Raw genomic sequence first — 26451 nt, 5'->3', positions numbered from 1 at the left:
GATTGCCGTCCTGCTTATTAAGCCACAGATAAAACAGCGTGAGGAACGCACTGGCCCTTGACGATTTGGTGAGAAGAAAGAAAAAATGATCTCACTCACACGATTACCAACCATTACGAATGTAGAAGAATCGTGGAACCAAATGAAAGACACGATCCACAAAGCGGCCTCTGCAACCCTCAGGGTCACCAATCCGGGTAAGCGGTACATCAACCGAGATACTTGGCTTAGGAATGATGATGTTGAAATGAAGGTCCGTGAAAAGAAACGCCTCTACCACAAATTTCTCGACGATAAAACGCCTGCTAATTGGCATATTTATAAGAATGCCAACCGAGAAACAAAAAAAACGGTCACTGTCACTCGAGTGAACCATTACAAAAATCTTTACGATAAACTGGACACTCGGGATGGCGAGAGAGATCTGTATCGACTTGCTAAAAGCCGTAACAAACGTACACAGGATGTCAAACACTTCTGTTGTGATAATGACAAGAACGGTACTTTGCTTACCAACCATCGAGCCGCGATGGATAGATGGCGAGAATACTTCGAGCAGATTTCAACTGAAGAATTTGCTCATCCTCCACCTCCACAATCATTGCCGACATTTGCACCAATTCCTCTTGTCAGTGCAACTGAAGTCGTGGAGGCAATAAATCGAATGTAATCAGAGAAAACCACAGGACCTTGCGACATCGCATCTGAGCTCTGGAAAGCGAAGAGCTGGGACCCAACACTGTGGCTCAGTGAATTCTTTAATCGAGTTGTTCAGGAAGGAAGAACACCATCTGACTGGCAAGAAAGTACCACTGTTCTAAAATGGAAAAAGAAAGGTAGTCCAGCAGAATGTTCAAATTACTGTTCGATCCGGTTACATTCCTATACCATGAAGATTTTTGAGCGCGTTCTTGACAACCGTATTCGCGAAATCGTTGAAATAACCGTGAATCAAGCGGGATTTGTCAAAAACTGCGGAACTACTGACGCAATACACGGTGCGCGGTTACTCATGCAGAAACATCGCCCACTTTACATTGCATTTCTGGATCTAGAGAACCGTGTGACCGTGTGCCAGAGGAACTCATCTGGTATGCTCTATGTTACTACAACGCTTGGTTCGTGTCGTGGCTTCTTGTCTCTGTTGGTGTTCATCAAGGGAGCGCCCTCTCACCACTCCTCTTTGTTCTTGCTATGGACACCGTCACACGGGATATCCAACGTCCAGCGCCCTACACACTGCTTTATGCAGATGATGTTTTCCTAGCATCAGATAGCAAAAATGATCTCGAACAACTTGTCCAAAAATGGAATGATCGCCTCATGCAACACGGTCTCAGATTGAATCTAAACAAAACTGAATTTTTGGCGACCAATCCCCATGAAACAGGCACAATCATTGTCAGTGGCAATGATCTGCCCAGAACTGAGCGATTTAAATACCTCGGATCAACACTATCAGCCAATGGAGAACTGCGTTATGAAATTCTTTCACGCATTAACGCAACCTGGATGAAGTGGCGTTCCACAACTGGTGTTGTTTGTGATCAACGTATCAACGAACGTTTCAAATCTATGGTTCTGAGTATTGGCCGACTATAAAAGACAATGAACGTCGTCTTGCGGTAATGGAGACGCAGATGTTGCATTGGGGTAGTAGCGTTTTGATCACATCCGAAATGAGGATATCCGCGATCGTTATGGGGTTGCACCGATCGTGGAAAAATTGCGAGAGAGGCGTCTTCGATGGTATGGTCATGTAATTCGTACTAACGAGGATTCACTTGCGAAGATGGGTCTGAAATTCGATGGTAAACGACCAAAAGGCAGGCCGAAACAACGATGACTTGATACGCTGGATGGGGATTTAAAAGCCTGGAGATTGCACCCAGATGAGGCATTCGAGAGAGCTAAATGGCGAATCCGATCACGACGAGCCGATCCCGCTTGTGAACGGGACAAAGGCTGAATTAAAATAAGAAGAAGTTAATATCAAAGACTTCGTATACCCCGTTGTTGGTACTTTTCATTCCAAAGTATCTTTTTGGCCAACATAGTAAAATATGGGATGCTAATACTTTTCAAAAGAAAATTCATTTAACTTTGGAAGGTTAGCTTTAAATTAGCGAGGGTAATTTGAATTTTTGCTTAAGTTAGAATTATGTTCATAAAGTCCCATTAAACAATTTATTCCTCCTTCGTTTTTTATAGAAGACGACCGTTCTGTCTATCCAATATAGAAGCCGCCTACGACTAGCAGACTAACTAGTTGATGATTACATTCCTGGGTTCCAGCATTAATAAATAGCCCCAGCTCCTTTTTAAATTTTCTTGCCAATATCATCGGATGTTTAAGAAAAGCTTTTGTGGGATGACCCTCATGAAAGTTGAGCGTTATGAATATTTCAAGGCTAATGATTTTGGGTTAAGGATATTAAGTATATAAGGAGTGGGTGATGAGCCTGGTTTTGTTTTATATTTTGCGGCAAGGTGTCCTGTTATTTATAGAAGCTTCCAGTTCTATGTAGGCGAATGTTAATTTACCGTGTGGAGGCAATCATAGCAATATTTATATTGAGAAAGGTTAGTGGTTTTATAAATAGCGAAAGCTATGTGGTAAAGAGCTTGGGTTGACCAACTGATTTTGCATCTTAATTTAATATTTTTGACTACTTTCATTTCTGATTTAATACCCTGATGAGCTTCCTCAAGAGTTTAACTCAAGCCACATGATTCCATTCAAAATTTCGATATCCAAATAAAGAAAAATTCAGATTGCATTCTAAATTTAGATATCTGTGATAAGCTTCCTTCTATTTTCAAATTTTGCAAGTTTATCCAGCTTTAACATGTTCTATAGCGTCCTAGTTTGAACATCAGTCATCGAGCTCTCTCCTGAAATATGAGCAGTATGTGCAGTGGATGACAGAACTGCAGAGGAAATTCATAAAGCCAATTGCAGCATATTACTACTTCATGACATTATGAAAAATGACTCGTCCTCGAAAATGCAGTATTAAAGTGTGCAGTCGCTTAAACAGTTTTCATTTGAATATGGCTCCGTTTTAACTTCCAAGTATTTGTACATTTTGCTTTAACTCCCTACTCCTGCTAAAAAGTAGCTTCTGGCGATAATGAAGGCAATCATTTTTAAATGTCCTTGCGGAATATTAATGGTGTTTATTCATCTCTAAGTTGATGAAAGCAACTACAGTGAAATTGTTTGATATCCTCAAATATGTTGAGAAATTGGATACAATTAAATGAATCCAGCATGAACTTGACAGTCGGAAGCACTCAAAACCTGAATGAACTCATTTGATAGGAACTATAGGGTGGATATACAGAAGAATGTACCCTTTGGTTCGGAAAACAAATATGCAACTTTGTTGCACATCAACGAGCTTGCACGTCCAAATGCATAGCTGCTCATCAAAATAGTTTTTGGAAGCAATGGGATCATCCACATGACTTCTTTTTACAGAGTGAAGTGATACCACAAGTTCTTCGAGTTCCATCGATTATGAGATTATCCAGAGTTAAGTTCATTCCACAAGGGAGAATATTAAAAACCGTTCAGTTAACAGCATTCTTCAGTATTCAATTAACATCCACATGAATGGACATTTAGATCAATATTTCCCGAAGGATATGCATCGAAATATGTGCAATTTTCGATGATTGGAATTTCAATTTTACAGGATAAATCTGGGCTCAGATTAATAGTTGGAAACGATGAGTCTGGAATTGAATGTGTCCGAAGGAAATATGTTTATACCTAGGCTAGTAGAGACAATTAAAATTGATTTTTCTTTATTTATCAGTAAACACTCATTAAACCATTAAGAAGACAATTGAATTGCTAAAAAACTAAAATATCACCAGGTGAAGAGGATGCATTCTGAATTTCTCTAGTTTAACCTATACTATGTCGGAGCTAAACACAATAACTGTATCAACTTTAAATAATGAAATCCTTTCTTACTGCTGACTCCTGGATTTAATCGGAGGAGCTGAAAGATCATATTTCATTTGAAGACTTAACAAGAAATAGCCACTACGCGGATTTAAAAGTCACAATTGCCAAGCATGAGATGATGACATTAGTGATTCCCTTGGAATTAATAATTGCGCAATTCAAGGTAGAATCCTTCGTATATTCTATTTATAATTTATGAGAGAAAATGACAAGCTCATTGAATTTCCATGTTTACGGCTGAGCTAGCGATGAACGACGTATTCCAAGAGAAGGACACCTTTCGTGTCTGTAGATGATTATGTTAGTGACGCTTTCGTGTTAATGCTTGCGAACAAGGAGCAAACTTCATCATTCATATTTGGAAGATATTACATCTTTGTTGGTTCGACATTTCCCTAACATTATCTGAAGCCTTCTTTCTTAATAAAACTATTAATTCAAAATTTATATATTGATCCGTCTTACACTAGTAAAGTCAGGTGCTTTATTTATTTTGTTTTATCGAATCAGCCGCCACGATGATAAAATTGTCTTGGCATTTGCTCATTTAGTGGTAGAATTGGTAATTTGGCAGTCCTAGGATGTGCGTGGTTTTTCCATTAAATTTTTAAAAGTTGGTAGTATCTATTAGTAAGTTTATTTGAGCAGATATCGGAATGGGACATACTATCAGGCCTAGATTTCATCTAAGCGCACCTTCCCGATTTTTGGGCTGGGTAGTTTCCGAAAATGAGTCCAGTCTCACTTTAAGTGTATACATTTTGACTCCATCCGGTGAAATTCTTTTTTAATCCCCCCTTTGCATGTATGGGGAGCTCCCCTTTAAACCCCACCTAAATTTATGTTCCTCACTGCATGCGTGGGATTTCATAGTTTCCATCTGTTCACGAAATTTCGGTCGGATCAGTTTAGCCGTTTTGGAGAAAAGTGCGTGTGACAGACAGACAGATCATGCGTCCTCTTTAACCTGGCCCTCGAGAAAGTGATCCGTGATGCGGTGGTAAATGCAAGAGGTACGATCCTCTTTAAGTCCACCCAACTACTGGCCTATGCTGACGATATCGACATCATGGGAAGAACCACCCGAGACGTTCAAACTGCCTTCATCCAGATCGAGCAGTCGGCGCGAGATCTTGGGCTGCACATCAATGAAAGCAAGACAAAGTATATGGTGGTAACGTCAGCACCAAAAACCAACCAACCAATAACATCAAACCGCACTGGTCAAACAGGAAGAATAAGGATAGGAGAATACAACTTTGAGACCGTTGACAATTTCTCCTATCTAGGGTCGAAAATCACAACCAATAACAGCTACGATGATGAAATCCAAGCACGATTGTTTTCAGCCAACAGAGCCTATTTCAGCTTACAAATACTGTTCCGCTCGAAACGTCTCACCATAGGACCAAAACTCTTACTGTACAAGACAATGATTTTGCCAGTCCTCATGTATTCCTCGAAGACTTGGGTTCTTAGCAAAAAAAATTGCAAACTCTTAGCCGCGTTCGAGAGAAGAATCCTCCGAAGAATTTTTGGCCCCCTACATGAGAATGGACGATTCCGTAGCCTACACAATGACGAAATCTATGAGCGATACCATGACCGTCCTGTTGTGGATAAAATCCGGCTCAAGTGGTTACGGTGGGCGGATCATTTAATCCGTATGGATAAGGATGATCCGGTCCGAAAAGTCTATAAGAGCAATATCTATGGTAGGAAAAGAAGACGAGGCAGACCCGGCCTAAGACGGGGCGATGGCGTAGGTCAGGACGCCAGATAGCTTTTAGGGATATCGAATTGGTGGACCTCGGCGCAAAACCGGGATGTCTGGAGTTCCTTATTAAGACAGGCCTAGACCGGATACCGGTTGTTGCGCCGTTGATGATGATGATGACTCAAGAACTGTTTTATGACGTATAGGTGTATCAATTTATTGTGGTTTTCCAATTTTTTTTCAATCTCAGAGGAAAATCAAACCGGAGAGGAGTTGATTCTCTCATGTAGAGATTAAATGCTATATCTGCAGATTGTTAAAACAGAGGTATTTGAGATACATTTCGATTCTAGACGTCTTAAAGTTGTTGTCCATCGTGAGAAGAAAACCAAAAAAGTTAATAAAAGAAGAGGCCTTTAATGAATTTTCTTACACAAATCGTTACAACAGTAGCAGCATAAAACTGCGCTGTGAAAAATATACTAACTTAAAAGTTGAAATTTACCGGGCGTGTTTCATGAAAATCCGACTATTAGTGTCAAAGTTATAACAGTTCAAACTTATCAATTTCGTGCGAATCCTAAGCCATACAAATAAGGTGCTGACGTCATAATTAATGAGAATAATTGGCGTTTGAGTGAAATATTAAAATTCCATTCCCGAAGAATCTACTTCTCCCCAGCTCTTTTTTGTATCTGTTGTAGGTTAAGTTCTTCGTATTTACTAATAATATTAAACTCCAAGTGAAGCGTATGTGGTTGACTGTGCTTTCCATCACATTATTTGTTAAATCGCTTTCTAAAAAATAGAGGGCAATGGAATTTTTAACTTTGTGACACGGAACAGGCACGCACTCGTCGCTCATCTGGAGCAATTTCAATACGCTCCTCTCCACTGGCTGATATTGACCCAAGATATTTAAATCGCTCATTTCTGCCGCTGTCAGAACTGAGCAATTTAAATATCTCGAGTCAATGCTATCAACCAATGGAGAAGTACGTTATGCTCCTCACATAGGGAAACACGGAACCTTTTATACCTGCAGCGCCAAGTTTCCGGTTTCCTGACTTGTTTCTTGCACTTTGGATAGAGGCGTATATAATTCCTTTCACGTATGCGGAAATATCTCATCTCATTTTCATCCTATCTATCTTGTTTGCTTCTACTCCGTTTCCTTCATCTATTTTCACTTCGATCACCTGTGCCTTTTTTCAATGGCTACCTATCCCGGTCCTATTTGTCATTCTTAAGTGTTTCCTAGAGTTAGGTTCGTCATCATTTCAATACTTCATCAATAAAATGTAATAATTTTCCACGTATCTTGGGTGCACTAAACCCAGGACATTTTTTAAGGTTTTGTTGAAAACAAAACCAAGTCTTGCTGTCTATCTTTTTGTCTGTCGAATCCACTATTCTCAGAAACGGTTGTGCCGATTGATACCAAATTTTTTGAGAAAGTGGGAACCGTGACCGCCGCCGCATGGACTGAGTTACATCGTTCTACGTGGAACTTAAGATGGGCGAGCTTCCGGCTTCCGAGTTATATTTAGGCTCCTTCTGACTATACGTCAGCCCAGATATAATCAGATAATTTGACGCACTGGTGTTTGGTCAATATATACTTTAAAGTTTCATTTAAATATCGGCAAATGTCATTCGATGGATTGCTCATTCAAGATTTCTTCGGCTCCTTTTGCGTATAACTACGGTGGTCACGCTTCGTCTAGCTTGAATTTTGTTTAGGAGCTTGGTGGTATCTTCGACGACAAACTCAATTTTGTTACACAATATAATAATATGATTACACGTAATGGTGCTTTGAAAACGTTTGGATGTGTTTTTCGTTTTTCCTTCCAATTCAATTTTATTGGACCTTGTATTATCCTATTCACTGCTTCGTTAGGGATATCTTTGAATATTGTTCGACGATCTGAGACTAATTTCATAACTGTGAGTTAATAACGTCCCATTTTGTGCAACGGATACTTACTCGGTTCTTTCGCTTCGAAATGAATCTTCTTGTGCTTATATTAAACGATTGTGGGCTCTCAATCTCTTCATTCTTCAATACCGTTGAACCTTGTTTGTCTTATGTACATAGGTGTTAAATGGCTCGATTATAAAGCTATCACCAGCTGCTAATATCTCGTACTGCTGATTATCTTACAATACATGTACTTAATAAAGCTGCTTCTAAGCAAATGTTCCGAAATTCATATGTATATCCCCACTCTTCACTCACCAAAATGCGCTAAACTACAGTATGGTTCCTCCAACTTCATCCATGTCATCGACTTCAATAGTGAAATCTTTTGCTTATTGCATTAGATAAACCTGGACAGTAGTAAATGGCTTATTTAATAATCTCGTTCTGGCTAAATAAAAAAATAAATATGTCTTTGTTTACGGTTGGTTACGATTGTTTCACACATATACGGTTCCCTTCGATTCGGTTCAGTTTAGGTCGCTGCCGACACGGTGTTTAGGTTTCAATTTGGCATCACTTAGGCACCTAATTGAAACCGTATAGAGCCAAATGCTCGAACGACACGTTTTTATCGGGTTTCAATGCAGGGACAAAAGCAATCAAGGCTTTCACACACGCACGGTTTAGTTGAGGTTTTAACCTCACAGTGATTGGATCTTAATGATGAGTTGTTAAAAAAAGGTTAGAGTCGATTTTGTCAGTCATGAGAATAGAATTAAAATTCCCAATTGCATAGTGAATAGTAACCGTGCAAATCCGCTTGCATCTAAATATAGCTTCACATAACTTTGCATTTTGCATATTTATGGTTATATATTATAGAAAGATTGATACCTCCTAGCCCTTTGTCTCTTAAATATGCATTTAGTCAATTCTGTCAAACTGTATTTTTATACTGGTGGGCTTGTATAGTTATGGTCACAACTTACGGCTGTTTGAACTCTGACCCCATGTTTAAAAAATCAACTCACGAAGGATTTTGCGGGCAACCCCAAAAGAATCACATCCTTTTTATGATTAAAATAAAGGTTGCCCTCTTGATTTCTTTGTGGAATTCCATTACAGTACATCTGTACAACGAATACATCAAGGGAATAACAACCAAAACACACATACGCGACGATATGAAGTCGATCAGCAATATCCAACCACTATCATTGCCTCTGGGTGATGAAATGGTGGACGACAATGAAACCTAAAGACCACCGAGTATTTATCATGATAATTTCATATAAGGAAGGGACAAATTGAACAGTCCCTTTCCACGGAACGAGGTTGAAAACATAAAACCGATACTAAATCTCTCTTGAAAATTGTATCTCAACTGAGAAAAACGACGCTAGGAGAATCATTGTTATAGACGATAATTGTGGAACTGATATACAGCATTTCTATCTCAAGTTAATGTCATTCCAGATGAAATTGGTAATTTTACAAATCAAATTAACCGTGTCCACATCAAGTTTACATCTTTCCAAATAAAATTCACGATTTTGCAAATGAAATTAACTTTTTTCTGAAACAAATTAGCAATTTTCCAGATGAAATTCACATTTTTCCAAATTAAATTTACAAGAATAAATTGTTAAGTAAACTAAAAGACGAGCTATGTGTGAAAAGTGGGAATGAAATAATTTAGTCCTGTAAATTTAATTTGAAAAAAATGTTAATTTTATTTGGAAAATCGTTATCTTCATTTGGAAAATTATTAATTTAATCTGGAATGTCGTTAACTAGAGATGGAAATGTACGAAAAGTTGAATACCCAATTGCCTTTTTAATCAAACCGAGGATATCATAGTCTGAAAAACTGAAAGAAGTTTCCTGTAATTGCTCCTGGCTTGTAATCTTTGAATGTCCCATTTTTTCAATAATGGCGTGTCGAAGATGGGTCATACAATGCAGAAAGAACCTCGTTAGGTCGGATGACTTGTGCTGCAGGACTTTCTTTTCTCGGAGCAATGTGTAATATTTCTGTTACTGTAGATAAATATTTCCTTATGTTATAGTATGTTAGTTTTCTATCCATCCAACATATTCGAAATATCCAGGTTTATAATTTGGAGCCACCGGAGTTTGTTGACAGGTGTGTTCGCCCTCTGATCACTGAAGCTGAAGATCATTCGACTTAATTCAATTCTTTTCAGCGTTTCAATGTTGATCTTTCGGCTCCTGAGAGGTGATACCGCAAATCCATTAGGAAATCAAGAATACCAACCAGATGTCAAGCACGAATTTGGGTTTTTCTATTCTTGATTATGTGTGAAACTAGAAATGTCAGTGTTTCATAGTTTTCAGCTGGGCATATGAAAAGTTTGGCTTTTTTATGTTTCTTTCAAGTTGGAAGGTTTAGTGATAGCCTCAACTACTGGTTGGCTCCTGATGTAGGTATTTATGTAAGATGCCTTTTGGGGGCTAACTTCTCAGAACCTGTTAAACTCTCCCACATAAACCAGTAGAGGTTTTGGATTGCTTCTTTTCCAACGACAATAATATAAAAGGACTTAAATACTACATGACTCAGAATAGTATTAATCTCACTATTTCTCGAGGGAATCAAAACGTATTTCGGTGAGCTGGCAATAATGGGACGTAGTTGTTTTTACCGGCATCTAATGCTGAACTGTCAATTTCCAGGTTTGTTTCACAAGCAGCACAACCATCGATTTTCTAAAATCCTCTCTTACATATTATATAACCTTTCAAAATCCGGCTGACAAGTATATACTTGTAAAGCTTATGCCATTTCAAAACCATAATCGTACATGATTGCTGTAAAGTGTGAATTTTTCACGTTTCAAAGCACTCCTCCGTGCTGTCTCAGTTGATAAATTATATCTCAAATGCAGGAAAAATTAAATTCCGTCTTGACAGACATATAAACCAAAATTAGATCCTTAATCCGAAATTTTTCATCTCGTGATTGATGTACATACGTAACACCGTACAACATTGTGGACGACATTGAGTCTACCATTAGTAGAATGAACCCCGCAGGCTGCTTTTTCGGAAAGCGTCTTGCTGGTGATGAGATTAGCATTATGTATGCTGCAGATAGGATAAGTTGATTTGTCATTTGCAAAGGATAAGGCTTTTGTTCTGAATAAAAGCTAATTTGCAATAAAGGGAAAAGGAACAATGCATTGCAGAAACATGTAATTGCTATAAATTATAGCCTGAAAATCCAGACGGATGTCTGGCGTCTTAATTGGTTGTTGGTTTGTTATTCTCTTTTATTGGGTGATTGCCAAAATGCTTGCGAGTTTCCTAGGTAAAAGGATAATTGAATGGTAACTACCATAATAGATAATTGCTACCGTTCTTCGACAATCAAATAACTACTGGAGTGTTATGAAATTCATTCAGTTTCTATATGAAATCGGCCCATCAAACTCTTCCTTGCACTGGAGGTGTGAGGTAGTGCAAAAGTGAATGGCAGGGAGAACTTTACAAGATTCTCCCATAAGATCCACCAATATTTCCAACGACAATACCCGAATGTTATATATGCATTTCACAAAATTCTGTTCAATATAATTCGCAGCACCTGTAAAGTAATACGAAGACTAACTAACCTTTCTGTGAAATCACGAAGCCCCAGCTCCAGTGAGCTCTTAAGCAAGCTCACTCAAAAAATAAAAGAACTTTATTTTCCGTCAAATCTATTCTTAGGAACAATATCAATAGATTATCCTTTCAAATTAAACTTCTAGTATCCAACTCCACCTTCACCGACGGAAGTGCTTAAGCATCTGGCGGCGTATGCAGAATCAAGGGGTCTCAAGTTCTTAATAGGTTGCGATGCGAATGCTCAACATATTTGTTGGGGTAGTAGCAAATGCAATCCAAGAGGAGAGAAGCTCTTTGATTTCATCACTTCAGCTGGTCTTATGACTGCAAACGCCCCTACGTTCGTGGGACCGAGAAGAAGCGAAGTAATTAACCTAACAATCTGTACATACTGGCGAGTGCTAGACGGGGTCTCACTGTCAGATCACCGATACCTAGAATTCAATCTGACTATTGCGGGCGAACAGTCTGCAGTACAAAGACGGAATCCTAGGAGAACGGATTGGGCAAAGTTCAATGAACTTCTTGGCAATAAAGTACAGTTCCCTAGACGACTAAGGACTCCTTTGGCGCTGGAAGATGAATTGAAAACTTTGAACTGCACACTTTTAGAGTGCTATGAAGAGGCTTGTCCTATTTCCCGAGACCAAAGCGATAAAACGGTTCCTTGGTGGAATGCATAACTTCAGGAAATCAACCAGGCGACTTCTAAACCGTGTTTGCAAAAGTAACAAGAACGAAGACTGGTTAAATTTCAGGAACTCACAGCGTGAATATAAGAGGCTCGTTAGGTGTTCGAAACGAGACTCCTTTAGAGCGTAGTGTGAGGAACTGGAAGGCGAAAGAGAGACTTCAAGACAGTGCAAAGTCCTCAAAAGGGATGAGTCGGCCGAAGGTACTTTCACGAGCTCCAGACTGGATTTAGTACAGACCCTCCTGGAAGTACACCACCCGGGGAGAACGGGTGAGAGAAGCGGCAGGGGGAGAGTTGACGGTTCTTGCAACCCCTTCAACGCGCAAGTGCTGCAAGAGGAACTGGAACACTGCGAAAGTGGTTGTTACCCATGAAAAGGTGAGAGCTGCAATACTGTCCTGTGAACATTTCAAAGCACCGGCATGGATGGCATCTATTCGGCAATGTGAAAGGAGGGCAAGGAGCACTTAGAGCGACCTCTAAGAAATATTTTTCAAGGATGTTTTGCTCTGGGCTACGTGCATTACTCTTGGCAAAAGGTTAAGTTAGTCTGCATACCGAAACCTGGGAAATATGATTATCCAAAGAACTTCAGACAGATCAGCTTGACTTCATTCTTGCTGAAAGGTTTGGAGAGACTGGTGAAGCGTCACATTCGTGGAAACCCACTTAAGTCACACCCACTTAGTGAAAACCAACATGCTTACCAGCGTGGATATTGAAGGGACTTTTGACTGTGCGCCCTTCCAAGAGCTCTGTGATGCCTCCAGAGAGCATAGTGCTGACGAAACTCTAATAAAGTGGCTATACCCTATGCTGGCGCATAGATTGCTGTATGCTGAAGTGGATGTTGGTCGCTACCAAACAGCGGAAGCGACGAAGGGCTGGCCTCAAGGAGGTGTGCTATCGCCACTTCTGTGGAGTATGCTGATTGACTCACTACCATGCGAACTGCAAAATTTGCCAATACACGCTCGAGCTTACACTGATGACGTGGCTGTGCTTGCTGTTGATCTTGGGGCGCTGGTGCTTCAGACATGGTCTGTTAGTTAATCCAAATAAAACCACAATGGTATTATTCACAAAAAGGAGAAAACTGAATGGAGCTTGCCTCCCTGAGATGAGGGGTACTACCCTTCAACTCTCCGAAGAAGTGAAATATCTGGGAGTCACTCTAGATAAACAACTTGTTAGGAACAAACAGGTAAAGGTAAAGATGAAACAAGCTATCACAGCTTATGGGCTGTGCAGATGAACCTTTGTCTCGACATGGGGACTCAGGCCTCATGTGTTAATGTGGATATATGTTGCCATCGTTAGGCCAATGTTCGTATATGCATCCGTAGTGTGGTGGGTTAAGGTGAGACAAAAAGGTTTTCACCATAAACTTACCGCACTGCAAAGAACTGTGAGTCTGGGTATCACTGGTGCCATGAGCACGACATCCGACGCAGCTCTGAATGCACTACTCAATTTGCAGCCCCTGGATATATTTATTCAAAGCACTCCAATGAAAGCAGCTCATAGACTAATTCGATTAGATCTATGGGGAAACAACGGATGTGGGGGGCACAGAGCATTGGAAGAGGTACTGGGAGGACTGAATCCAGTTCTTACAATGCCTTCCGATTCTTGTGTCCCCATACATCTGTTTGGTAGAAGATATGAAGTTACCCTGAAACGTAGAGAGCATTGGGAAGTCCCAGAGGAATGCGTGGCGGGATATACGGAAATTTTCTTCGCCGATGGCTCAAAAACAAAAAAGGGTTCTGGAGCCAGAGTCTACCTCTTGAATATAAACGAGCATATTGTCCTTTGGGACAATATGCAATGATTTTTCAAGCCGAAGTTTATGCGATCCTAAGGGCGGCAACCTGGGTTATCGACGAACGGCTGAAGGGCAGGCGCATCGCAATCTGCAGTGATAGCCAAGCTCCATTGAGAGCGTTGAGTTGTCCTTTGATCACCTCGAAAATCGTTCAGGAATTCAGAAACCGTTTGAACTCTATTTCTAGATTCAATGCGGTGGAACTACTCTGGGTACCTGATCACTGTGGTGCAGATGGAAATGAAATCTCGGATGCTTTAGCGAAAGAGGGGTCAATCTCCCCTATGCCGGGACCGGAACCAGCAATTGGAATATCAGTAACATTGGCTAAGTCTGTTTTCAAAAACTGGGAAGAAGCTTCCCACAATGACAGGTGGCAGAGCCTAAATGGTGCTCGACACACCATGGTTTTCCTGCCAGAACCGAACATGCGTACCGCAAAGTTTATCCTGTCGAAAAGCAGAAGGGCTTGCAGGTGTATTGTGGGCATTCTGACAGGCCATAATATACTAGCTGGGCATATGTTCAGAATAGGAATTACTCAAGATGATACGTGTCCTTCCTGTAATGAGGAAGCGGAATCCAACGGAGCATTTCCTATGTGAATGCCCCGCCCCCAATGTTCTCCAGTTGCGACACATCCACTAACGGAAATTTTGCGATACGTTTACGAATCCGTAATATTCCGTTAGACGGGGGTGGCGAGTACAATGGGCCAACACGGCCTGAGTGCTCCCCCACTATACACACACACATCCAACTCCACGAATGAATATAACACCATCATTTACTCATATTCTGAGAGATATTTTCCCACAAATTCATAATATCACTTCCTTCCTTTAGCAAAGATTTCCTGTATCCCCTCGTATTCCGGTTTCCACTTAGTCTGTGAAAACTAAATTATTCGATAGGTGGTATCGTCTTCTTTGCTTTCTATTCCTTTTTTACTCGATATGAGACAATGAACCCTGGTCCCGTCTGCATTTCCAGACATGTCGTTGACGTGTCTATGATTATAAATGCTGAAACACCCTTTTGGTATTAGATTGCAATCCTCAATATAGTTTACTCATGGCCTCTGCTCAAGTAAACTTCATAGATATTAAATGTATATGTGGATATGTATCAGCAAAGTTTCTCTTGATAATATGTGGTTGGATCTGACACCCTTGTGTGTATATGAGTCATTGCAGTTGGTCCTTCCCAAAAATGGTCTAGCGATAGACATGAGAGCTGTTAACATGATACCATAATTTTACGAAGGAAAGAGTATCTCAATTATTATGGGTATAAATTTACATAAATTTGACTGGTACATAGTTTTCATGGATATGTGCTTTTAGATTGGTGAAATTGGTGGCCGTTTACTGAAATTAGTTTTAGCCCACTATGTGGAGAGTGAATTGCTGTTGGAATATTAGTAACCACATGAAGTGTTTAAATATATGCACATATTTCACTGAAATTCTAGTAGTCTTTCCTGAAAATTGCGGAAATCATTGTTTGTGAAAGCGATTCAAAACGCTAATAAACTTACAAACGCTAATAAGGTAATTTCGAATCGGAAAAATTGACTAGGAAGCTATTGATTGGCGATAATAATGATCTTAACCACTCATAGATGTAGATTCAAGTAGATATGTTTGCGAAAATATTTTTCGCCACAAAAAAGCTTCATCTCAACAGCACGACTTAACTTTTGCTGCAATCACCATACCTTAAACCTTATTACGACAGATAACCTACTATTACTAAATTCGTACCATTTAACCTGATTGACTTTCAAAACATATTTTAAGCATCTTGCGTCAAGTCGCTCTAGTTGTTACTGCAGCCTAAACACAGTTTATCAATCATCCATGTATGCACGGGTCTGCAAAATCAAAATCAAGTGAACATACCTCGTACTCTACTGGATCATTAAATCTCCATCATAATAACACAATTATAATATTAAGCCCAGATATTTCCTAAGAGTAAAACGAAGTCTACCAGTGTAGGTGCTTGGCCTCTTCAGTAAAAGGTAAAGACGCTGGCATAGCGTTGTCTCTTAGTTGTCAACGTCTTGGAGCTTTTTGACCCAGATTTGTTTTGTCAACCGACAATCTGTTTGGTTTTTGTCGTATAATCAACAATCAACATATGAACGCCGGTTTATTTTGCTTGAAGTTTGTTTTGTATGAGATGTAAATTGTATGTAAATTGACATAAGGAATTAGAGCGTGGATTTGCATGTAGAGGAGACCCGGGGTCTTAGACGTTGAAAAGGAAGAATTTCGTTTGGATCAAATTCAAATTATGAGAATTATGAAGGACTTGAGTGCTAGGTTCATCAACTATTTAGCAAAAAACGGTTTAAACAATAGTCCAAATTTTCAAAATGTAAAAAGATACAATTGGGTAAGGTTGACGATTTCATCTATAATAGTAAGACCTTTCGGTCTCACTTGAAATTAGCACAAAGACCATTTTTACTTAACGTACCATCGAAATATTGTATAAACAATTACAGCAGATATACTTTGAAGTTATATATGAATCGTTAGCAAAAACTCCACAAACCAACGTGAAAAGATATTTCCCAATGCTCTCCTAAATAATAGTGTATTGTAGGTATACCAACGTACTTGGCGCCGCAAAATGTTGAACCATATTTTATTAATGTAGGCAAACAGTATTGTCACGAATATGTGGTTTTTGAAGAGCATAACTGGCATAGCTTACGGGTGCTTGCTAAAATTATTTATGCAATCATACGTTTATCGGATTATAAGTGAACAGTTATTTCCATGATGAATTTCATTATTTATTCTCGACCTTTTCCTTGGTTTAATCTCATAATCATGAGCCTATTATTATAAGCAAAAATATCCGCATAGATTATCTAATTTATTATTAATTTGAAAGTTAAGTAGGAATATTTGATCTATTTTTCTATTATTAATGAGATATCTAGCGCGATTTAAATTTATTGATTCCTTATATGACTGTTAGGGTGATATAACCGTTAGCATCTCTAAGTCTAGACTGAAGAGCAATAAAAAAACCATTCTTAAATATATACTAACTGAGATTCAGGGAAAGAAGTCTGATGAATTCGGAAGATAAAAGATTAAAGAACTTACTGGAGTTAAATTACCCGTGTGAGTGAATACTGCCAATTAACGAAGCAGATTACGACTAATTAAGGCAATGAAATTCCTCGTAAATAACTATTTATAAACGTGTCCATACCGTTTTTGTCAGTGTTCTGATTTCATTCTAACTTATGGCAGTCACCTACTTTTATAAAGATCCTCATGAGTATTCTGTTGACATTTGAAGTCAAAACCGAACAAAAAAAGTGTGAAGAATTGCACTGTTTCAATTTCCAAAAAAATTGGTAAATCTTAATCTGCAAAGACTCAGAATGGTTGAATATGGTCGAAGTCTATATATTCTTCGATTCGATTACTTTTCACTGTGTTTTCTCAGACTCCTTCAAATCTTGCCGACATTTCAGAGTTATATGAAAACTCAATCTAAAACATATGAATTTCGAATAAATTCTTTCCAGGCATGAAAATGTTCTGTTTGATTTGGAAGCATAAAATTACTATATTTTATGTTATTTCATATTAACTGTGCTAATGAAAATCGGGTTCAATATGATGCTTTAAATCATGAAATTCTTATGAAAAATCTGGTGTTCCTGATTAATTACTATTTATGTACGTCAAACTCTCGCGAAACACGCACAATTACAGCACGAAAGTAACAATAACACGACGAATCTAGACCGGATAAAAAAAGTGGAATATTTTAAGCAAGGAGTTTTCATGAAATTTAAAATTGATCAAGATAATTACAGAAAATTAATTTCTATATATTATGGAATACGACGAATGGAAGGAGCAGCATTAAACAATTGTATTATATCTGTGATATCCATTCGTAATAGCAGAAATTCAATGAATCATACCAAGTTGACTTTTATCCCTCCAAATAATCAGCTTTGCTCGATTTCTATAAATGCGGGGCCCAATTCGATTGTTCAGATGAGTTATAGGGGGGTTGTTTCGAAAATAAGGTTCCCACATTTTTTTTCAGACACAAGGAGTTTTTTATTTGAAAAAACTAATACATTGGAAACGTAATTCTACATAGTCACCATTTTTTTCTACGCATTTTTCTGACGAGTAATCCATTTTTGTATTCCCGCCTCAAAGAAGTCCGCCGCCAATCTGTTAGGTAACCTGGAAACTTCGTCTTGCAACTCGTCGTCCGTCTCGAATCGTTGCCCTCCTAGGTGCTCCTTTAACTTCCGAAATAGGTGGAAATCACTGGGTGCAATGTTAGGGCTGTAAGGGGGATGGGCAATGACTTCCCAGCCAAATTCCTCGATTAAGTCCTTCGTTTGTTACAAGACATGCGGGCGCACATTGTCGTGGTGCAATCTTACGCCTTAGTTGAGTTTTCCTCTACGGCGATTTTGGATTGCCCGTCTGGGCTTTTTCAAGGTCTCGCAATAACTTTTTTGGGCGATTCGGTGTATTTCCTTTGGCGAGAATGTTTTGTTTCCGGAGTAACGTAATAGCATTACGTCGCATCCCCCGTAACAATGGAGCCTAAGAAGTCTTCGGTATTTTCGTCGCATTCATTCAAAAACTCGCAAGCACAGTCAACGCGCTGCTGCTTGTGGATTTTTGAAAGCATGTGCGGCAAACAACGTGCACACACCTTATGGTAGCCTAACTTTTCTTTCAAAATCCTGTCAATTTAAATTTCAGAAGCTTCAGGAATTTCAGCAGCCAATTTCCGGATCGTAATTTAGCATGACGGGCCTCACCAAGTTCGAGATCGGTGCTGTCCGTCGCAGAAGGGCGATTGTTGTTGAAATCGGTGGTGGGGGAACCAGCGAACAGGGCGGTGTTGACAGATTTGGCCTAGCCTCACTCACGGTGAAGTTACAGCGGTGGGAACCTAATTTTTGAAACAATCCTAGTATAACTCCACCAATTGAACATCTTGAATTTTAAATCTCTCACTTCTTCCTGCTGACTCTTCGTCCATTAACCTTTCTCATCCTCGCTATCAGCTAAGTGAACGATTATTCTTAGTACTCTCTCAAGACGAAGGTTCTTTTAGGAATCAGAATCAGAAAACCACACTCTTGAGCCCTAGCAAGAATGAAAATAGTTTCGGCTGAAGAGGAAACTTTTTATAAATTAATGAATTATGTCTCGGGATCTCATCGATCGATGAGTGGAAGTCAAAGACCATACACGATAAAGAATTGACTGTGGGAATCGGCTTTAGAAGCGCCGAACTGTATTTAAGGTAATTAACCAGAACCTTACATACAAGATTGGGCTGATTATTGGAATATGCCCGGTTAATATTCGACAGTTCTGCTTATGTTTTGTAATTCCCCTCGATTCCTTTAAAATAGGTAGGGTCGACTGAGCCAAACTGGCGATAAGCCTTATTTGATGGCTAAACCAACTAATGTCCTAGGTTTAGCCTTGGACGTTCATTATTAGGAATTAGGAATTAAATAGGATTTAGCGAGGGCAGAGCTAAAATTCCATAGTCGAAGTGACTTAAGGACAGGTCTGCATCCATCCAAGTGCAACTCGGCAGAAATGTCCGCGAAGGACAATCTAAGGACCGATTTTGTGGCATTTCTAATACATTCGAAACCATCCATTCAACTAATAAGTACTTTTGTTAATATTTGGATGGGGTGTAGCTTCTGCGGGTTGATAGTGGGGCGATCTCTTGAGTAACCTTAACCGATGGCTTGAGTAACCTTAATTATTCAGACGGGTAGGATCAGGGATTGTTAAGTGTTATTATTCTATTTAATACATTTTTTCATCTTTACAAATAGTTTCATAGCACAAGTTGTTGGGGATGCGTTTGTCGGAACTAGAGTTTCCTGGGATATCCCCCCGAATATTCCGTCATCAGGGGTTTCAGACAGAAGCCTAGACAATTTGCGGTTTACTTCCCACTTGCCTCATACGACTGAATTTACACCAACATACATATGTAGGAACACTGGAGCAATTAGTGCCTATCGCCAAAACGAAAGGTAGCCTCAGATTATATATATCCATTCCGTACAATTGCCAGCCCTTTCTGAACTACCAGCTTGTCCCGGAATGATATTTCTCGGCAAGCCAAATGCTATTCCCATCGAGCGATTCCTTTTCCACGTAGAGACCACTATTATGATAGCATGTGCATATGCTATTTATGTATGTTTCGAATGTCGACCTGTAGAAACTTATCCGTTGTAAAAAGTGCCAAGTGTCTTGGGAAGACTTCGAGAAGTTTGATGTTTGTCGCAACGCAGGGTTTATAAAACTGTAGACCGTCCGGAGCACCCACCCCGACCGGGAGTGCATACAAAAACGATCCGGCGGGGCCTATTATCGACGGCCCAATGGAACATTTTCCCCGTGAAAAAACCTAGAGGTTCATTTGCTATATGCTCTGCATCCTTCTACAGGAACTCCTCTTCTTCGTTTGGAGGGACACTATCAATCTGATAGTTTTAGCTATTTAGTCCTGTCCATTCAATTGGTAACTATCGGGAAAACTGTTTTGAAGAAAAAAATCGCGTGAAATTGTTAAATCAAGAGGTACTAAGTGTCTCTCTGTCCTCCATTACTCCTGAGGTATTTTAAAACAAAAAAAAGTATGAAACCAACGTTACCGCAATTAGAGCAACGGTTGCTGAGGGAATTTTCTGTTGTGTACTAGCAGTGACAATTAAATAGAATGGGTTGAGTGAAGAAGCAAAGAGCATTAGCCATGTGACTACATCTTTACAAAATTACGGAAACGATATCTTAAATCGTATCAAGAGCAATATCAACGGTATGACCAGCATGTGTTCAGTTAAAATGGCTTTCTCTAGTATTTACGATTTTTTGAATGCTTGAAGATTGATGTGCTGTTAAGAAGGCTGCCCTGAAAATAAAAAATTCGAATCTTTTCCTTTTTGCTTTACAACAAATTTTCACTTTCCACAAGTATGCATATTTCGGCAAGTACTTGTCATGTTTCTCAAATGAAGAAAAAGGGGCGATCGTTCTATTCATATTTCTCAACTCCCCAACGTGGACTCCCCAAAGTGGATGATTCAATCCTCACTAACAGCTCTGTCCTCATTAGTCGTCTTGTTGATGGAACCAATGTTACAATTAGACTTTCGAGTACGTCTCTTGATAAATTTGCGTTGGTCGTTTTTGAAAAGTGCGTCTTTTCGAATTTTGTAAATCTCCATAATTTCAGCCATGTCTTATTTTCTTATATCCCTTATATGTTTCAATTCTCTTATGTCCTCCTTGGAAATGATATGGTTTGCTAAATTCCATTGGTATCCTCCTTCATTGGCTCAAACTAGTGATAATCCGGTTTGGATATCTATTCAGTCTGGCGAGATTCAATTGTTAAAATAAAACTCCGAATCCAAAATGTATTTGGTCTCCTTCACCACGCCTTCCGAGAATATGGGACCGATTAGCAATCGATGGATCCAAGTGGTTGAAAGAGATGACTTTGTGCTAGGGACCGTGACCTGAATTGCTTGGTATGACTCAATTGATATTTGGTGGTTTCCTGTAGATCTCGAGGTTCACTGGCTTTTGTTTCCTCTTAAATAGGGTTTCCATCTCCAAAGTGAATTCGTTATTTGGATGTAGTAGTCCATTCAGAAAATTGACCATATCTTTGACTTTGTCATTTGTAATAATGGGACGGACGTCATCCATACACCTCTTCCAAAATGTTGACATCAGACCGGCCAAAATTAACTACGTTTCCAGTTTGGCCATGAAAATTTCGCTGATGAACGAATGGAGGGGATATTTCATCGGGTCTCCTTTTAGCTGCTTGTAATACTCGTAAATTCGTTTTTTTTTATTTCAATTTTCAGGAGAAATGTATTGGCAATTCTATCAGAACCTTAAAGACTTTTAAAAGATCTAAAGCAAGAGTTATATAACGAAGTTTTCGTTTCGAAAATTGTGACTTTCCTCAAGTGGTGAAAGATGAAGTGGAAAATATTAAAGGAGGACACAGGTTTCATGTCATGTTTTTACGATAAATATGTTTAATTCTCCTCTTCTAAAGCTGACATTTTTAAGAACTTTTCAGGGCCTGAAGAAAGTGTGTTGCTTCTCTCAAAATAAATATGTCAAGAGAACAAATTCGTGATATTTTCATTTCGTTCTAGGAATTTCAATATGAAAAATATGTTCTGCTTTGGTCGGTCAACTATGGAAAAAGTCGATAAAATTTTGCAAATATTCGATGAAAATCCGCACGCAAAATAGTCGTGAAGTATTAATAGATCACAGGCTATTTTCAGTCGTGATTGGGCTAAAAATCGTGAGAAAACTCGATAAGATACACAATTTCCGAAAACATGAGCTTACTGAAATGAACTGTTTACTGAAGATGAGACGTATGACAACGTCTACTATCAGTAACCAACAAGATTGATCAAAGACTTGAGTTGGCATCAGTTTCTTCAAAGGACAATGTCTGCATATTTTTTGGTGACTCGGAGAAAAATGTGACATTGATGAACTCCCTATTGGAATTTATTCCCTTGAATTCTCTTAAATTAGAAAAGTAACTGTGAAAATGAAAAAAAAAAGATTGGTGGATTAGCTCTCTCTTCAATAATTTATCATCTTTGCTTGTAGTGATTCCCAAATATATTTTAATATATTCATACTGCCAAAATGGGTAGAGTAACACCTTTGGAACTTCCTCTTGTTAAATGGGTCTTGCTTTTTATCTACTTTTACTTTTCTAAAACGACTAATTAATGTATATTCTTCCATTTCGATGAAAAATTGGTTCTTTAAAATGGAATTAAATCTTATTTGGAATTTAGGTCATTAAATATGTTTTTATAAGTCTAATATATTTTGCTGAAATCTATTTAGATGGATCTTCATAACTGTAATGTCCAAAATCTAGCATTTTTATCATTTTCCTATTTAGGTACGAAAACAACTATTTTTTCTGCAAATCATTAATATTAAAATGGTTTTTGCTTCTCTGGATAGCAGTAGTTTTCTCTGCATTTTTAACAAATTTATCTTTTTTTGTTACAGTACTCCCAACGTCTCATCAGCAAACACCGCAACATCAACAGCCTCAGATTGAGCAACTCAAAAAAGAGGAAAGTTCACAAAATCAGTCACCAAGGTCTAGGCAAAGGCTCATAAAAGTCGACTTCTCATTACTTCAACAGGTGAGTAACAGTGCAAGTGCTTTCTATAAATTACATAATTTGTAGCTATAAGTTTTCATCTGGTCTGTATTGCTAGGGGTTGGATACTTGTTTGTGTTGAACAAATTTAATTTGCTCATGAAAGTCGTACTAAATTCTTGTTACATTCAGTCAATTTGCAAAACACCTGTTAAAGGGCAAAATTGCTGGGTTTCTTCGCTTGGTTATTCGCCAAGTGTAATTATAGTATAATTATCACTCCAATAATTGGTAGTTGTGTACTGTTCGCCATTGACTGACTTCTCGATTCCACTTGGCCGTAGTTATTGCCTGATTCAAGTCTCTTCAATACACTTCATTATAAACTTTACCCATCATCGCAAAGCTACTTCCATTTACGGGGCCTGTTCCATGAATGGTCAACAAGTATTACACAACTAAAATGTCCCATCATTAAAATTTTAATTTTCAGCTTTTCCAGTACTCCTCAGCTTCCCAGTTTAAGAAAAGCGGCAAACAAGAAGCTGCAAAGGTTGTTGCAACCACTGGATACCATTCACCTCGCGCGATCATTATGGTCGCGGAGTGACTTTGACGGAGTATTATGGACTTTTCAAACGAAAACGAGTCTCATTGAAGAAATTAATTGTTTTGCAGACAAAGCGCTTGTAAGGGTAAAGCATGAGAACCGCAAAATTCAAATGAGAAAAAATTCCGTTGTACAGACAAAGATCCAGCTTGTAATGATCCGGTTTTGGTAAAGTATTAAGTGAAAGGAAGGCTGGTATTTAATGCGAGCTATGCGAACTCAGAATGAAGGAGGGCTGATTGCACACCACGTTGCCTCCGTGTTCAGCTATCATTGTTGGTATCACAATAAAGACCTCAACGATATTTATAACAATGCGGTTTGCATAATGGCAACTTCACGATCACGTAGATTTGGTTTCATTGATGATCATGGTGATGGCGTTACTTATTTCTGGGTTATCTCCCAGCGGTATAGCGTTACTTGCTTGAAGTTTGAACGGTTTTTAGACTTTGTTATGGAGACAAATTAATAGGTACTGATGGAGTTTGCATAGGAACCAATGGGCTATAAAAAGGCAATAATGTTCAGAGCAAGTGGAGTTTTGCTTGAACGAGGTTTTAGGTCATTTGATGGCATCACAGTAGTAACACTTTTTAGTAAATGTGATGAAATGTCTACTTCTATTCCTAATCTCTATCGATTTTTATAAGGGTATATCGGTAAAAGCCAAGTTGACTGGTAAGAAACCGTAAAGCCGCCATCGCTTCACTTTTTTGACTGTTATTTTGTTTCGAACAAAGTTATGTGATACCCACCAATAGTCCTACTAACCAAAATTAGATTTGTGTTTACAACCAAAGTAACGGGCTCTATGAGCTTCAACTTGTGATGGTCTATGATAATTGCTCATTACTTATAGCATTTTGCTTAACAATCAAAGTATAATCATTGATATGTTCTGTTTGTGCCACAATACGGCGGAGGCAACTGTTTTGGGATCGAAAATTCGGGCTAAAGTCCCCACAAGGGCAAAACCTGCGTCCTTTTCCTGACATTTTTGGCACGATTTTCGAAAATTAAAGGAGTGTCTGATATCGTATGGTTTGATTTTTAAATTCATTTAGTTATGAGGTTCCAATCAGTTATTAGTTTTTTTGGGTGTTGGTATACTCTAAATTATCACGAATTCGCTTACTAGTACGACCTTGACAAAATCATATTCAGAAAGCAAAATATTCTCAAATGTCAGACATGATATGGTTTTGGAGTTCTTCGTGTTGATTTGCGGTTTAATTTTCTCAAAAGGGCTGTTGTTCTGCGAAGGATTTATAGGTTTAATAGAGCATCCCAACTCGGAAAAAAATCACTCTCTCTCACTCATAGATGCACATTGTTCTATTCAGAAAAAAACTGCAATATTTAATCAGGTAAAAAATGAACCCAAGGTGTGTATTTTAGTTATAGGTCAAGTTTTTGTCGAAATTTAGACACGCTATGACTATGTTACTTGAATTGCGAGGTAAAAAATTTATTCGAAGTAATCGACTTAATTGTATAGTAATTGGTTTTCTTTGTAGGGCAATGCACGTTTTGGGGAAATACCTGCTACTGAAAAATTATAAAAAAAGCTGAGGCTTTCGTTGCAAGAGACTAAGGAACCCTCATATCCTCAAACAAATATTTGTCTAGGCGAAGTCCAGAATCCATCTTATAATCCCCCGTTGCGTTTATCTTTATATATAAAAATGAAACCCTATTTTCCTTGATCAGGCCCTCACTTGAGAACGGCTCTACCAATGTCATTCATTATTTTTCCAAAAATTTCCCAACGCTTCGTAGAAGGTTCTTAAGGAAGAAAAGTTAAGCAAATTTCGTGGAAAATTGCAGAAAACTTCTAAGTTTGACGTTAGCACATACACTTTCTGTTTTGATATTCGAGGTCAGAAACACTCCACTCAAAACGGAAAACCCTATGTGTTTTAGCTAAAACCAGGCTGTAATCCTGGGAGTCTCATTGAAAATGTGGCGCCGCCAATGCTCCCTCAGCCCGCTTAGTGCCGGCACTGGGAAACGCTGTATTCACTTTGGCTTGCTGGCCGTGATCCAGTAGGCGAATGTTTCATAGCCTAATTAGGACGAGTCCACACGGGGACTCATCTGAAGTGGCTTCGGTCACGAAACCTTACCAGGGGTATACTGGTACCATTGGAACCGGGAACCCCTTGAATTCTTATGGATTTTATCCACAACCAGACGGTCATGGTATCGCTCATAGACTTCGTCATTGTGCAGGCTACAGAATCGTCCATCCTCATGCAGGGGACCAAAAATTCTTCGGAGGATTCTTTTTTCGAACGCGGCCAAGAGTTCGCAATTCTTCTTGCTAAGAACTCAAGTCTCTGAGGAATACATGAGGACTGGCAAGATCATTGTCTTGTACAGTAACAGCTTTGACCCTATGGTAAGACGTTTCGAGCGGAACAGTTTTTGTAAGCTGAAAAAGGATCTGTTGGCTGCCAACAACCGTGCGCGGATTTCATCATCGTAGCTGTTATCGGTTGTGATTTTCGACCCTAGATGGGAGAAATTGTCAACGGCCTCAAAGTTGTATTCTTCTATCCTTATTCTTCCTGTTTGACCAGTGCGATTTGATGTTGTTGGTTGGTTCGTCTTCGGTGCTGTCGTTGCCACCATATATTTTGCCTTGCCTTCATTGATGTGCACCCCAAGCTCTCGCGCCGCCTGTTCGATCTGGGTGAAGGCAGTTTGTAGGTCTCGGGTGGTTCTTCCCATGATGTCGATATCGTCAGCATAGGCCAGTAGTTGGGTGGGCTTAAAGAGGATCGTACCTCTTGCATTTACATCAGCATCACGGATCACTTTCTCGAGGGCCAGGTTAAAGA

The 26451-nt window shown here is 39.1% G+C and overlaps 1 protein-coding gene across 3 annotated transcripts in view; it reads left to right on the top strand.

Annotated features, from left to right (window-relative positions):
- The window catches only part of LOC119647256 (protein spire), a 362124-nt gene that overhangs the window by 303054 nt on the left and 32619 nt on the right, over positions 1-26451 (top strand). For all 3 annotated transcript variants that reach the window (XM_038048136.1, XM_038048137.1, XM_038048135.1), the window contains one exon: positions 22898-23037. In XM_038048136.1, coding sequence (XP_037904064.1) covers positions 22898-23037 — 140 coding nt within the window. The remainder of the gene's footprint in view (positions 1-22897; positions 23038-26451) is intronic.

The sequence above is a fragment of the Hermetia illucens genome, chromosome 1 (assembly GCF_905115235.1).
Source record: "Hermetia illucens chromosome 1, iHerIll2.2.curated.20191125, whole genome shotgun sequence".
Taxonomy (NCBI): domain Eukaryota; kingdom Metazoa; phylum Arthropoda; class Insecta; order Diptera; family Stratiomyidae; genus Hermetia; species Hermetia illucens.
Note: the sequence above shows the minus strand (reverse complement) of the source record. Positions and strands in the feature narration are given on the sequence as shown.